General features: G+C 35.2%; 1 protein-coding gene across 1 annotated transcript in view; it reads left to right on the top strand.

Annotated features, from left to right (window-relative positions):
- LOC106878814 (polyamine-transporting ATPase 13A3) overlaps positions 1 to 16,012 on the top strand; it is a 164,533-nt gene that overhangs the window by 86,949 nt on the left and 61,572 nt on the right. The window contains exon 11 of the mRNA XM_052970914.1: positions 15,811 to 15,942. Within this exon, the coding sequence (XP_052826874.1) occupies positions 15,811 to 15,942 (132 nt within the window). The remainder of the gene's footprint in view (positions 1 to 15,810; positions 15,943 to 16,012) is intronic.

The following is a 16,012-nucleotide window of genomic DNA, read 5'->3' as shown; positions in this document are numbered from 1 at the left end:
TTATATATATATATATATATATATATATATATATATATATATATGTGTCAGTGCATATTTATATGTATATATTTAGTTTATAGATATACATACATGTGTGTGTGTATAAAGAGGATAGATTGTTAAAGTAACCAAACTTGCTGTCTTCAATTCGGTTTTCATTCTTCTCATAAATGTTGGATAATAACCAATAGCGTGCGTTTGTGAATACAAGTGATCGAAATGGAGTTCTTCCAGATCTCTGGAATTATGTTACTCAACAGGATGTGTAACTTGGCAATGAAGGATTCTCTTTAGGTCAAGCTTCTACTTTTCTGCCTCGAGCGATCACAGCTCTGGTATTATGTACATGAGATTAGAATGTTCACAGGGAAGAATTGCAAGACAAATTTTTGAAGCTGAGCCAACCAAAAGGAGACCTCAGGGTTGACTAAGAATGAGATGTTGGGTATACTCTCATGACCCTTTTAGGAATAATGGGTAGAGAAAACAGTTGGATGGATGAATAGTTTGTGAATTTAATGCTTTAGCAAAGAAACTCTGCTTTCACTAATTCATTAGCTCATCTGAAACTAAATATTTTTTGTCTCAGATGAGCTAACAAATTAAGAAAATTTGTTGTTTCATTACTAAAGCATTATATCTGTGAAATATAATTATTTGTTCTACAGCTGTCTTTAACTCATATAGAACCCATTTTAGCCATTTGGTCTTCCTTATCTTTGATTCAAAAAATCTATGAGTGTGTGTGTTCGTGAAACTTTATACTAAAATTATTTATTTGCGCTTTAATTAGTTGCCTCTTTCTATTCAAATATATTTATTACTTTATTATTTATCTTTCCTTAATATTTTCAACTAACAGTGTATCCTTACCGACTAGACGTTTTTCTTTTAATGTTATTCAGTTAGTGGTTTACTCAAAATAATCTAATTAATCCTACCTGTATTGGGACACATGACCCTTCTAACTACAATCAATGCTAAGACCAAACTGGGTTGAATAAATTACATTTGCCTTTCATCCTAACAGGGTTGATAGGGTAAAGTACCAATCAAATACTGGAGTTCAACGTCATCAGATGTTCCCTGCTTTGAAATTTGTGACCTTGTATCTATATGTAAGAAATCATCATCATCATCATAATTACTACTACTACTACTACTACTACTACTACTACTACTACTACTGCTACTACTACTGCTGCTGCTGCTGCTGCGGTGGCGAGCTGGCAGAATCATGAGCACACCAGGCTAAAATACTTAATGACATTTTGTTCATCTTCACATTCTGAGTTCAAATTCTGTCAAGGTTGACTTTACCTTTCATGCTTTTAGGGTGGATAAAATAAGTACCAGTTGAACACTGGGGTTAATGTAATTGACTTAGCCCCTCTCCCACAATTACTGGCTTTGTGCCTTTAGTAGAAAGGATTATCATCATCATCATCATCATCATCATCATCATTATTATCATTATTATTATTATTATCGTCATCATCATAGCAGGCATTGTTGTGTTGTGGTATGTTCTTCATAAACTAATTTTCTGAACAGGTTTCAATTCTCACTTTGGACTATTTTGCTTACCACCTGTTGTAAAACCCTTAACTTTCCAATTTTATATTATAAATTTTAGTCTCTTAGCTTAATTTTAATTATTATTATTATCATTATTATTATTATTATTATTATTATTATTGTTCCTAGCATCATCATCCTTTTTATTATTGTCACAACTACTTCTAGTACTACTACTACTGCTATACTACTACTACTACTACTACTACTACTGAAATTTTTAGGGAAACTAAGAATTCTAATGATATTGAAAATAACAACAACAAAAACAACTTTAATATATCTCTTACCAGAATTCCACTGAAATCCACAGGAAGAATCCGAACTTGCAGGTCCGAGCTCATCCCCCGTGGATGAGCCACCTGGGTATGGAAGCGCGGTGGGGTTCTCGATATGAGTCTGTCAGTCGAGAGCCTGGCTGGCGACTAAGCAAGTCGGGACCCAGTACCCAGGGGTATAACTGGGTACATTGTCTTCTACAACCAAAGGCTCCTTAGAATCTGTTAAGGTGAAAACAAAGAGTAAAGCTAAAGTGTAAAGTGAACAAAGCAAAGGTTCTTGGTTCTGGAATTGGTTAAATTTTTTTGTTTCTTTCATTTCTTCCATAATTCTTCTTCCCTGCAAACAAATGGTGCTTAGATCACTAATGATTTGGCCAATAACTGTTTTGTCTATGTATATGTATGTATTCCTGTCTATCTGTCAGTCTGTCTCTGTGCATGCATGTACACATACATGCATGTGTTCAGGTGTGTGTGTGTGTGTGTGTGTATATATATATATATATATATATATATATATATATATATATATATATATAAAATATATATTTGTTTATGTGTGTATGTACATACTCTTTATATATGTTCAAGCCAGTGGACTGTGGCTGTGCTGTAGCATGGCTTTGAAAATGTATCATGTAAGATATACATGTATTTATATGCATATGAACCACATGCATTCACACACCCACACACCCACACACACTCTTTTGTAGAAGCAATAATATCGAGAACTCATTGAATCCTTAAAAACTGAAAGGAGAAATTAATAGTTAAAATATTATTCAGTGTAAATACACACACACACACACACACACACATGCATGCATGCACACAGACTCACACACAAGTTCACTCACACATGTATAGTGCCAAAGATTCCAGCGTCACCATCAAAATACAGAGCAGATACTGCAACACCTTGGGTTTCAAGGGCATACAGCTCTTCAATATCCTTTCAAAATGCCTGAGCGATTTGCATGGTGTGGATGTAGGTGTCTTCCAAACAAAACTGGATCTCCTCCTGTCAAGTTTCCGGATGAGCCTACTTCACGGCAGGAAGCACAAATGAGGGCAGCATCATCAAACTCCCTCATTCATCAAATGCCACATATCAGAGGCATTTTCAAATAATGGTGTAGCCCAGCCAACAGTAGTGCCCCAGCATGACCGCAGCTTTAAAACTGAAACACTTTAAAGAATTTAAGGAGTATATGAAGAGGATTCTTCTCTCCTTATTTCTTAATTCTCATCATTACCTGTTCAAATATAGTAACACATACATATATTTTGAACTTATGAGACATTTTATTCTATAGCTCTGGCTACACCCAAGACACATACATTGAAAACCCTAACATCACAGTTTTAACTCAAGAATGCATCTCCAGAACTGCATTTTATCTTCTTTCCCCTACCACCAACAAATATATCATCAGTTAAATATGCACCATTGAATGGATATGAACATACACACAAATACAAATATTTATACATATGTACATATAGATATTCATATGTAATATTAATACAATATACAAAAATTACTATTTGGTAATCTTATAAATCAATGACTCACTGAAACCATTTTGTCCACTTTCTTCCTGAAATGGTTCCTCAGAAAATTAGGAAATGTTTTCTATTTCCTGTGAGTCTTCAGTTATTTTGTTTTTTTGTTTTCAAGTTGTTCTCTCCTTTTCTTGCCTGTTGCATTGTCAGGTAAGTAATGAGATAAGAGATTGTGTTGCATGTTTATTATCAAAGACACAGCAATGTCTTCACTGTCATCGTCATCATCATTGTCGTCGTCGTTGTCATCATCGACAGTCAACAGCAGAAGCAGAAACCTAATGGGTGGAGATGGTAGAAAGTCACAAGACACTTCAGTTGAGAAACCAACTGCTCATCAGATTATCCATTGTAACACTTGAATATTAACTGAGAATTATTTTTATCATACATGAGTGATACTCTCTGGATGGCATTTAATACGATGGGAGGTAACTGTTTTCTCACAGTGTGAGGTGGGATTAGAAATTTGAATGCAAAATCTTAAGAGTATGAAAAGGATACAAAGGGTTCACATATATAAATATATATAATTTAATTTTTTCCCCCCTAAAACTATGATAAAGTTCTTATAAATTTCTAGTTAGTGGTAATCATGTATAGTACTATCTCATCTTTTTTAGAAATTATTGGAAAAACAAAAAACAAGACAAAAACAAAAATCCCACGAAAAAAAGTTACTCTAATTAATTATTTAATTATGCACTATAAAGTGTTTTTGGATAATTGCAATTTTAATATAAGATATTTTCTTTTTTGGTAAATATACAATTTTAATCTCTCTCTAAAAAGTAAAACAAATTGTTACATCACAAGACTTAATCTTTCCATGAGCAGAAAATATGGGCTCGGTCTAACTAGTTTCTAGTCTTTTAGACTGTCATCAGGGAAAGAATACCTATATTCCGTCTGCAGAGAGATCAAAGTGTATAGTGCATTAATAATTAGTTATGTTTTCCTTGTTTGCATCATTATCAGCATCTTTCTCATCATCATCATCATTATCACTATGTCCATCAGTACACCGTCTTGGTGGGAGGAAAATGTTAGATGCTTAGAAGTAGAACAATCACTCCCATTGAATGTAAACATTTTTCTATGTTTAGTTTTGGTGTGGCACAATAAGAAAGAGACAGGGCTCTGTGACATCATAGACACAATCTTCACACTTCTATTTTCTTTTTTAAAAACTTTAGTTTCCTGTCTTCCTCACTTTTTAGTTCCATTTAAAATTTTCTCCCACTTCAGGCAATTAGATTTCCTGGCAGTAACTTGACATGTCATGCTTTGAGAAAAACCAGTTCTCTGTCTATCCATGATATCATCCAAGGTACCCTCCTCTAGTTTTCTAGTTATTCACCACATTTCTTCAATAAGCATGCTTTATGCTTTTTGCATCACTAGCATGTACTTTTGATCAGTGTATGTGTCTGTGTGTATGTATGCATGTTTGTGTGTGTGTGTGTGTGTGTGTGTGTGCGTGTGCATGTGTGTGTGTATTCATTGTTGTGGATGGAACAGTGGGAATTCCTTTGCGAAACAAAATCCAAATTTACCAGTGGGAACTTAGCTTATGAATGCCATTGGAAAAGTTTCCAACATTACAGTTTATTTTCCCCTTCTATAAAGAGGAAATATCCAATTTTTCATGCTTGCATGAGTCAGATGGAATTCATTGATTTTTTGTGGTTAGATGCTTTTCCCATCACTGACCCTCGTTTCTAAGCAAGGTAATGTTTTCCATGACCAGACATATGTTTCGTGGAAGGCTTCAAAACAAACATGTCTTGTATGATAGTTATGCTTATTTACAACCCTCACATGATGTCAAGACAAAGATGGAGACACACACACACACACACACATCATAAGCTTCTTCCAATTTCTGTCTCTCCACTCACAAGGCTTTGGCCAGCTAAGCTGTGGAACTGATCCCGTGACAACATGGCTGGGAAGCAAGTTTCTTAACCACATAGCCATACCTGTATATGTAAATGTGAGGCATGAACTCCGAAAATAGAAAGATATATAAATTGTAAAAATTTCAAAGAAATTAATCTTCCTTTCTTTGTAAACCAAAATGAATCCTGTTTATGTTAGATCTAGAATAATACTTAGGATATGGGGCAGCAGAATTGGTAGAGCATCAGACAAAATGACTGGCAGTGTTCAGTTATGGCGCCATATGACGAGTTCAAATCTTGCCAAGGTCAACTTTACATTTCACTTTTCTAGGGATTATAAAATCAAGTACCAGTCATATATTAGGAGTGATTTGAGTAACCCCTTCTCAAAAATTTGTGGCTTTGTGCCAATATTTAGAACATGTTGTCAAGATGTCCTTCATAACTCAAATTCTTGACTGCAGCTTATTTCACATACATTTTATTCTTGGGAGTAACCTTTGGTGGTGCCATGTGCACATATATGAATGTGTGTACTTTTATATATTTGTTTGAACAAATATTCATACATCTAGCTTAAAGTAAATACATTTTTCGTCGTATGACCAATTCTGTACTTTCACTAGTTGTACTAGTTGACCTTCCTTTCATTAAAAAAAAAACTCCATTAACTCCTATTATGTAAGTATCTAGTGAAAACAAAGAGGAGCAAAGTGGTTTATGCTAGTGGTACCACACTCATGCTGACAGAGAAGGACTTCATGAGCAGCAGATGCATAGGAGTCATTAACAGTAAGAGCACCTATGAGATGAATTACTTCAAATGTTGGGAAGGATTAACTGTTGTAGCTGACTGCCTCTGTTACCTAGGCTAAACCCTTAATAGTATTTGGGGCGATGATCTGAAAGCTCAGAAGCTAGAGTAAGAAGTGGGTGAGAAACATTCAGAAAGCTTATTACATCTACTAGGAACTAAAAGATTATCTCTTTTTCTTGCAATGAAGAGTAGATTGTATGATGCCTGTGTATGAAGTGTGATGTTTGATTATATTTTATGGTAATGAAGATGCACAAGGATATGCACAAGGTGAGAAGAACTGAAGTGTGCATAGTCTTTTGGATGTGTAGTGTTAGTGTGCATGAAGGAATGGATGTGTAGTGTTAGTGTGCATATGAGTTGAGAGTATAAAACTGGATCTAAGAAGAATTGTATGTAGAGTGCAAGAGAAGAGAATGCATTGGTGCATATGTATAATGTTTGAAGGATGTTAATTAGGTAGGGAATTGGTGTGCTATCCAAGTGGATGGAATCTGCAATTAAATGTAAAGAATGAAGTCACAAGAATTATGAAAATAAAGAGCAGTGTGAAAGTGGCAAAATTATTGGGTAGAAGCCTTGAGTTGAGTCTATACTGAGAGAAGTTAATAATAAAGTGTACCATAGAAAGTTGTAGGTATAAAATAGAGGTAGGATTTTGAAACCCATGCAGGTGAACATACATGCCAAATACTCTTCATACTCACCAGGAAATGGAATAGATTGACACTTTAAAATATGAAGTTTGTATCATAGAACCAAGGGTGATCTTAGGCTGGTTGGTTACAAACAGGTTAAAGCTAAACCATCTAAAGATGGATGGTAAAGAAAGTGTGAAAGGAAAGTTGTAGGTAACAGTGATGTTTAAAAAATGATTGGATAGAGACCTATAACATATCTTATAGACAACTGGGAGTTTTTTTTTTTGGGGGGGGGAACACCTACAGTAAGCCACAGATCATTAGGCAGGGAGGTTCGTGGGGTGGGGGTTGCAGTAGATATGTGAAGCTATGATTTTGCTAATTCTAAACATTATAAAATAATAAAGAGAACCTATTAAATCAAGGAGCCCCAAAACTTAAAAAGGACCTTGATAGATAGAGAAAGACTCAGTTAAATTTATATATTTTTTTAATTTAAAAGGGCCCAGTAAATTAATAGAGCTCAGTCATTTTAAAACTCTATTGGATTTCAAAACTTTAAACAAATAAAATAATTATGAATTATTTATTTGATTGCTGTAAATATATTTTAAATAATTTTTAGGTCCAAGCTTTATGCTTCTCTCAGTTTAAGGGTGTCCCCATCAAGCTTGGGGGTTCCTGAGCTGTGGCCCATATTGGTCCCTACATAAATCTGGCCCTGCCAGTAGGTCTGTGGATGTTGTAATGTTTCAACCAGACATGATGGAGTTTAGTATGATGTGATAGATAGGGTCATAAAATCTAAGGTCACATGTTTAGAGGGAATTGAAGAAGGTGCAGAACAAAGCTCAAAGTCACAGATTTAGATTCTTTCTTTTTTCTTTACACTTTATCCTCATCATCACTCCTTCATTTCTCATCTCTCCAGCTGAATTTTTCTTCCCTTTACTTCACTTTAGACCATTGGTTTTTAACCTTTTTAATATCTGGGCCAAATCACAAACCTGGATTTTTTTAGGGGACTGCACCAAAACTGAAGCAAAATGAAAATTTATTGAGGGAAGACCTTCAAGAGCTGTTGGAAGGATGCTTGAGGGCCGCATGAGGCCCTGGGAGTTGCTGTTCAGGACCGCAGCTTTAAACTATTATATTTGTACCTTATCCCCTCTTATAAATTCTTTCTGTCTCTAACTAGATCAAGACTATCTTAGCATTATAATTTCCTGGGCAAAGCACAGTAACATGTAGTGTTTATTTATTGACAGTAAACCACAGCATAGATCAGCTTAGGGTCTCTTAGAACCACAGGTCTAGGTTATTAAATTTTCTTTTTAACATCTACCACCTCATCTATATTATTCTCATGCCCTTTCCTTCACTTAGAACTCTTTATTATCGACAATATTCATGCATTACTTTCTCTTGTCCAGAATAAAAAGTGTCGGTCAAAGGGCGATAATTCACTTATGTTGTAAAAGAGTTATTCACCTTGATGGAAAAATTATGTTTTTTGAATTTGTTTAAATTTTGAGAGAAAAATTTGAACAGAAACTATTGTAGGCATCAAATTCTTGGACCAAGTTATGAAAATTATGGAAAAGATTGTACCTTAATTAACTGGGAAGAGAAAAAAATTAGATGAGATACAGTTCGGTTTTGCATAATGAAGAGTTATTACTGATGTTATTTGTAGGTAAAGGAAAGTATAAGCAATGGATAGGTGTAGAAATTGTTTGTGGTAGGAGAGTGTAGATGTCAGCAATAAGTGAGCTGAGGAGAGGCAGTGGTAGCTACTAGTACAGAAGAAGAAGACAGCAATTTTCCGTGAGATAACCAAGAAGCTATAGATTAGAACTATGACTGGAGCAAAGTTTCACCTAGATGAAACAATATGGTGAAGTATTGCTGTAGATAGAGCCATAAAAACTAAAAAGCTGACCTGGTAAGAAAGTGAGAAAGTAGGAAGTAAAAAGCAGAGCTAGAAAGGAAGCTAGGTTATAAGTTTATATCATGAGGTGAAAAACTGAAACAGGAGGTTTGCTAGTGTTTTGTCTTGAAATGATCAACTGTATGAGGTATGTTGGATTGCAAAGTAGTGTGCTAAGGTGAATAGCGAGATTGTTAAGGAATGGTGCATTTGAAATGACAGTGGTTCGCTTATTCTCATTGATGCTGTGAAGGAAGAAGCTTGGAAAAAGTTACTACAAAAGGCTGCTGAATATGGGACATGATTGAAAAAAAGAACAACTAAACTACCATAAATATACCCAACAGAGGAACAGCTATTGTGATAGACAGCTGTATGAAGGCAGATAGGCCATCAGGTAGAGTTTTTGGGGTACTGAAAATATGTGGCAAAGTAGGTCTGAAGCTAGTCACTCACATAGTTAGCCAAGTAATGCAGGCTAGGTGCCATACCCAATGATTGGCATAAAAGGATAATCATAACCATTACGATTGCCTGAGATAGAATTATTTAGAATGGTATCAAAGTAATGAACCAAGCTATGGAAATAATAATTTTAGCATAATTGATTAGGAAGAGAATCTGTTTAGGTGAAATTCAGTTATGATTTATGCCAGACCTGTGTAACAGTGATGCTATCTTCCTTATGAAATAAGCACTAGAGAGTAGACAATTAGCTTGTGAGAACCATACAAGCCATGCACAGAGTTGTTGTCAGCAAGATGAATGTTAGCCACAAGTACAGCAACAAATTTAGTGTATAGGTAAGAGCTCACCGGGACTTGGTTCTTGGTCCTCTTCTGTTCCTCCCAGTCCTCCAGGCCACAACTGAGGAGTTTTAGACCAGTTGCCTATGAGAGCTCCTTTTTTGCTTGTGGCATCAATTGTTAAATCTAAATTTGTAATAGAATGAGAAAAGAATTTTCAGGTGTGGAAGCAAAACCTGGAACCACAGAGCTTTAAACTTAACTTTGCAATGACCAAAAGCAGGAAAACAGACTGGACTCTACCCATTTCAGGAAAATGGCCCTGAGTAGCATGTAAAAAAAGTATAAGTTAAAACTCCATGTGGTCAGTAAAAAATATGGACACAAAAGGAGTGCCAAGGAACCACTGGAAGGTTAACAGAGAAAGTAAGCTTTGTATGTGGCAGATGTTCAGGAGAAATAAATTCTAAGAACACATGAGAAATATAGTCATTATCATCATTTTGGCATTCTCTTTTCAATGTTTGAATGGGACAGACAAAATTTTTTTTCCTATTTAAGGTAATATTTCGCATTGGCTGTACATACTTTCATGGAAGATAAGAAACAACATCATTTGTAGTGCAGTGACATTTACTTACAACCATCACATGATGTTAAGACAAAGAGACACATGCATATGTGGGCTTCTTTCAATTTCTGTCCACCAAATCCATGCACAAGGTTGGCCTGGTGCTATAGTAAAAGATACTTCCCCTAGAAGCCATGTAGTGGAATTGAACCTGAAACCATGTGGTTGTGAAGCGAACTTCTTAGTCTATATATCAATATATAATGTTGAGAATAATCATGCGAAAGCAAGATATGATTATTAGTTTGGAACACCAGGAGAGATTAAGAAAATGGAAATGTGTTAGGCATATCTTGCTTAAGCACATGTTCAGTAAGAGAGATCATAAGAAGTAAGTAAAATGTAGAAGAAAAATGAGAAAAAAAAAGACCCAAAAACTCGAATGTCATGGTGAAATATGTGATTTTCTTTGTCGTGCTGAAAATGGGGTAGGTTGAATGACTGGCAGTGATGTGGATTGAACAAGGTTTCATACATGGAAGATCAATAGACAGTGTAACTGTGCTTACATTATGTTTGTAGATGTGTGTGGTTTTAGCATATGTATGTGTGTGTGTGTGCTTGTGTACCTGTTTGTTTATATGTGTATTTTTCTCAGTGTTATTATTAATTTGCTATTTTCAATGTAATTGTTAATGTGCATATATGTGTGTGTGCATATGTGAGAGACAAAAAAAAAAGTGTAGTGCACATGAGCGAAGACAATGCATTTGATGTGCATGGATTAAAACAGAGGTACAAAATGTGCTGTTCCATCAAAGTGGATGAAACTTGTGGAGGAGAGAAACCTCAGAAGATGTGCGATGAAATAGTGAAGAATGATGTTTACACTGAAAGAGATGACAGAGAGCTTCAAAAAGAAACATGCTCTGCTAGATAAGATTTGCTCTCCCTTGCAAGCATGATGCAGAAAATGTTAAACTAGGGTTAAGGATGGAGGCTAAGAGGCCTTCACACCACTCCCCTCCACCTCTCTCCTGCCACCTCCATGGCACTCTACTGACTTTCTTTCACTCGCCTTTCCTCTACCTCCTTGTCACCCTCTCATCTTTTTCTTATCATCACTCATGCTGTCATATTCACCGTTCCCTCCCAACCATCCTTATCTATATTTTCCTCTCTTTCGTTACAGTGCTTTGAGAAAAGTAGGATGCGTCTCCTTACTGTCACATTTCTGTTAGCTATGACTCCCTCTTCGCCACCCCTAGGTTACTTATGGTCGACATACATCACTCTTCACTTACCATTGCCCATCCTTACAACTATCAACCAATCAATAAACCCTTAACACCAAACTGGTTGTTGCCATCATTACATCTCTGTCACTAACTCTTGTCATTATTATTTATTTCCATAATAGCCACTCCCACCTTCTGTTACTCTTTACTGTCCCACCCTGGTACATTAATAACTCTATAGCTTTCAATGCTAACTCTACAGGACTAGAAATAGCAAGAATAATTTCATAGCATTCACTGACACTTCAAAGGTTTAATCTTTCTAGCTCTTTCTTGATCCTTGTTGTTCAAGTAGGTCATTTGAATAGTGGGGGGTCATCATTTAATTTTCATTAATTAGATTGACAATAGACTAATGTAAACCCGCATACTTGTCAAGTAGATTACTCAGAATGACATCTGGTAATAATCAGTGGAATGTTCATTAGTGGTCTCAATGTTTGTTAAGTCCAGAATCTTCAACAAGTCAACACAGCAACAATTACCAATGGAATTCTCTTCAGTGGATCTTGAATTTGATTGATTTCTAATGATGCTTGATCTTCCTGATGAAGTTGTATCCTTTGGCTAGACAGAGCCATTTTGATCATCTGGATATCTAATGTGAACATAAGGAGGAATAGCATCTATTGGTTTAACCTTATCAACTTTAGTCTCATATTTATCACCACAATTAAACCATCTAACCAAAACCTCTCTGGTATCAGAAAGCAACCTTGGTAAAAACCTTCACTGGTAAGTGATGTGAAAGACAAATAATCTTTCATGAAGCATTGAGGCACCAGGTTTGTCACTGTGCAAATGAGAATTTTAGACAAATCATTCCATGCCTAATTACAAGGATTGGTTCCCTTAAATTATTACATCATTTTTCTGGCAGCTTTCTTCAATGAAGTGTACGAGTTATTATTCTCCATAGTTCCATTTAACAGTTCTACTTGACTATTTCCTTCAGGATGGTATGAAATTGTTTCAGTTTAAACAGTATTATTGTTCTCCACAAAATGTACCAACATTTTGAAATAAAACTAGGATCCTTGTTCTTAGTGAATTGAAATAAGAACACTAAACACAAAGAACATATTTTAAGGACAGTGAATTACAGCAAGAGTTATTATATTTGAACATGAAAACACAAAGGGAAGCTTTCAGCCAACAAAAAGTGGTAAGAGTTAGAAGATGGTAGAGAACCTTTGAAGTGAAATGCTCAAATGGCTGTGTGGATACAATAAGTGTTTTAATTTTGATATATTCATGAAGTTTCTTAATTTTTTTTGACATCTTCCAAAGAAAATGGCAAGTTCTTAGACCTGACATAGTGCTGTCTTCAAGTTTCAAAATTTTATGTAAATTTATGATTCTAGGAGACGATATTATAGAAGAGCATCTGGTAAGCACATCAGTAGCTGTTATCTTTACCAGGTATGTGTTGGATATCATAATTGTAGAACATTAATTCCATGCACCAATGGAGGAGGTCTTGTCATTCTTCAACTTTTTTCTGCTTTTGTGAATAAGATGGCCTGTCAATCAGTGAGTAATGAGAAATAGCTTTGAAGTGAAAAAGATTGCCATTTCCTTGCACTTTCTAGGATAGCTGTAGCTTCCTTTTCAATTGATGAGAGATTTTGTTCAGGGTCAGAGAGTATTATAAAGAAGAAAGCAACAAGTTTATGGCACTGTGAAAGAGCACACAAAATTGTAGTTGCAGAAGCATCAGACCTGACATATAGTGGAATGTCAGGTAAGATAGGTGAGAGACATACAGAGAGATGCATTAGCTGTTGATATTTTAAGTAGAGGAACATTAACTGGGTGTCTTTTTTTTGGCAATGGGAAAAAATAGTATTTGGTTGGTGTTGAATTAATTCCAAGAAATGGAACATCTATTTAGAGGAGGAGTTAGTCAAAGATGTTTAGTATAACTAGACGTATGATAACTGAAGGTTTCAATCTTTCTACATCATGTTGCCGGGGATTATTTTGTTTTTTAATTTTGTATCTAAAGTAATGAATGTTAGGATAAACATGAACTCATTTGATATCCTTGTCAACAATAGCATTATCCATCACTTTGAAAAGCAAAGCATTTACGGTATTAATCACACTAAAGGGTAACTATGGTGACTGAAATAAGGGTCCATCAGTTTGAAATGTGTGTTCTTACTGTCATTGAGAATTAGGATGTGATGGTCTGCAGCTTTCAGATACAGTTTATAGAATTTATTGTAGGAAATTAAATGTACAGGAGCTTCAATTTTAGCAAATTAGTAAGCATTAGAAAGTAGTAACAATTTATCATTTGTGAGTAGTCAATAGCAGGGCATTATTTATTACTGTTTTTTACTACTACTGTTGTGTTCACCAAAGAGAAAAACTGGGGATTCATAATACCATCTTCAAGAAATCGTTTAGGATTAATTGGTTTCAAATCATTGTATAAGTGGGGAAAAAGACAAGAAACTATCATCAACATAGAAACAAGTTGAACAACAGTTCCAGATAAGGCATGGAGAAGGGAAGATTACTGGTAAGCCTCTGCATCTATTTTAGCAGCTTCCAGAGAATGAGCTTGTGTATTACCTGTTACAAATTCAACGAAGAAACCTCAAAGACTTTTTGCCAAATATGGTCAGATGAAAATGGAAATCTATGACTCTCTAGTGCTTTTTTTACATGATACATCAACCGTTACAGCCCAGAATTCACAATGTCCAACAAGGCTGTGTAGAATTGTGACATTAGATTCAATATCTTTACCTGAATGTTCTTTCCCTACTCAACAAGTTACAGTTTGTTTTTTAATGAAGATACAATGAAAAGTAGCCATTGCAATATTATTGTTGATGCAGTCTGGCTGAAGACTGCAGCTGGAAATGAAGTGAATCTTTGTTTAGTTGAATCTTGAAATTTAACAACAAATCTTAAGAATGTAATTTTTCAGTGCATCCACGCTGTGCTTGTATCTCAGGAAGTGCCCCTGTCACAGTAATGCGAAAGAAAACTTTATTTCATTTTCATTGTTTTTTTCCAAGTTCTAGCTAAATAAATTCTTGCAAAGCAGTTACTAAGATTAATTTAATTTTTGCTAAAATGTTCAAATTCAGTATTTGAAATATAAATGGGAATGTGTCCATTTTTATTGTAAATGGCTGGCTTCCAGTTTTCAATCAAAGTATATCTAATGCTATCTGGACAGGAAGTGGTAATAATGATTTCATTGCAGAAATAGTAATAAACTCTCCACCATCTTATTGGAAAGACACCGGATACTATATAAATTACTGATGAAAAGAAAATCTACAGACACAGTCTGTAATATATCATAGCACAGGATAATATGATTCTTGATCCATGATTTCTGAAATGCAAAATGGAATACTTTGACTATGAGTTTTGATCAAAGCTGACATGGAACAAATCAGTGACAACAACAGCAACAATATCAACAACAATACAAATCCAGCTGTAACAACATTGTAAAAGACAACTAAACATCAATGAACATCCTGAACCACAAAGACTGATAAACACTAGACTTTATAACTTACATCCACAGCAATGATCAGATGAGAAGCCCACCGAACTCCTGGATTGGATGCTATGCCATCATGGTGCCTGTTCACACCTATTAATGATACTTACTTTGCCAGCTCCAAAAAGATGAAATGTTAAAATCAATCACTAGAAGACATGAGCTGTAGAACTACAAGAGTGATAATACAGTAAAGAGTTCTAGTGTTACAAAAGAACTAAATCTGTACCAATAACAAGTACATAACTCTCTGTGCAAATATATATGTCTAAATGCTTGAAAGATATGTCTATTAATTCTGTTACTAAATATAAAATGAAATGTTTCAATGTTTTGTTTTCTTGCAGACAAATTTTCAAAGTTTACATGACATTTTCTGTGTTCATTTTTATTAAACATTTAGTTGTTGATGTTTTATTGTTTTGGGTTTAATTGTGTAACAGTTGTTATTGTTGTTGTATTAATCTGTGAAGGTGTGAATCCTAGTGGTTAGGGTATTTGGCTTATGATCACAAGGTTCTGAGTTCAATTCCTAGATAAGGAGACATGTTGTGTTATTGAAGGAGAGCCTTGTGTTTCATGTTGCTCCAGTTTACCAGCTGTCACGAATACCAGCTGGGTGTTGGAGCTGCTCTTTCTCCCCCCCCCCTCCTTTCACTTCCAGAATGTTTCACTGGGGCAAGAGTGAGGGGAATGAGCAGGTGTCTTTGTCTTCTCACAGAGCCATAGACACCTAAAAGACAATTAGTGAAAGCATGGTATGTGCTGCCAAGTCATACTCACTCACGAGTAATGGCTGGCTGTTCTTTGTATCAATTCTCTCCTCCTTTTCTCTCTCTCTCTCTCTCTCTCACACTCGCTTTTCCTATCTACTCCACTCCACTCCATCCATATATGACTATAATGTGTTGTTACTTGCAAGATATGTTTTCTACAGACTTCATAGATATCCAGTCAGAAGACCTTGTCCCTGGCGACTTGATTGAAGTGCCTCGATCCGGCTGTTTAATGCAGTGTGATGCAGTATTAATCAGCGGCAACTGCATTGTTAATGAAAGTGTGTTAACAGGTATGCTCTTTTATTATATACAAATATATATAGATATGTATATGTATATATATGTATATGTATATATATA

The sequence above is a fragment of the Octopus bimaculoides genome, chromosome 9, assembly GCF_001194135.2.
Source record: "Octopus bimaculoides isolate UCB-OBI-ISO-001 chromosome 9, ASM119413v2, whole genome shotgun sequence".
NCBI classification, from domain to species: domain Eukaryota; kingdom Metazoa; phylum Mollusca; class Cephalopoda; order Octopoda; family Octopodidae; genus Octopus; species Octopus bimaculoides.
Note: the sequence above shows the minus strand (reverse complement) of the source record. Positions and strands in the feature narration are given on the sequence as shown.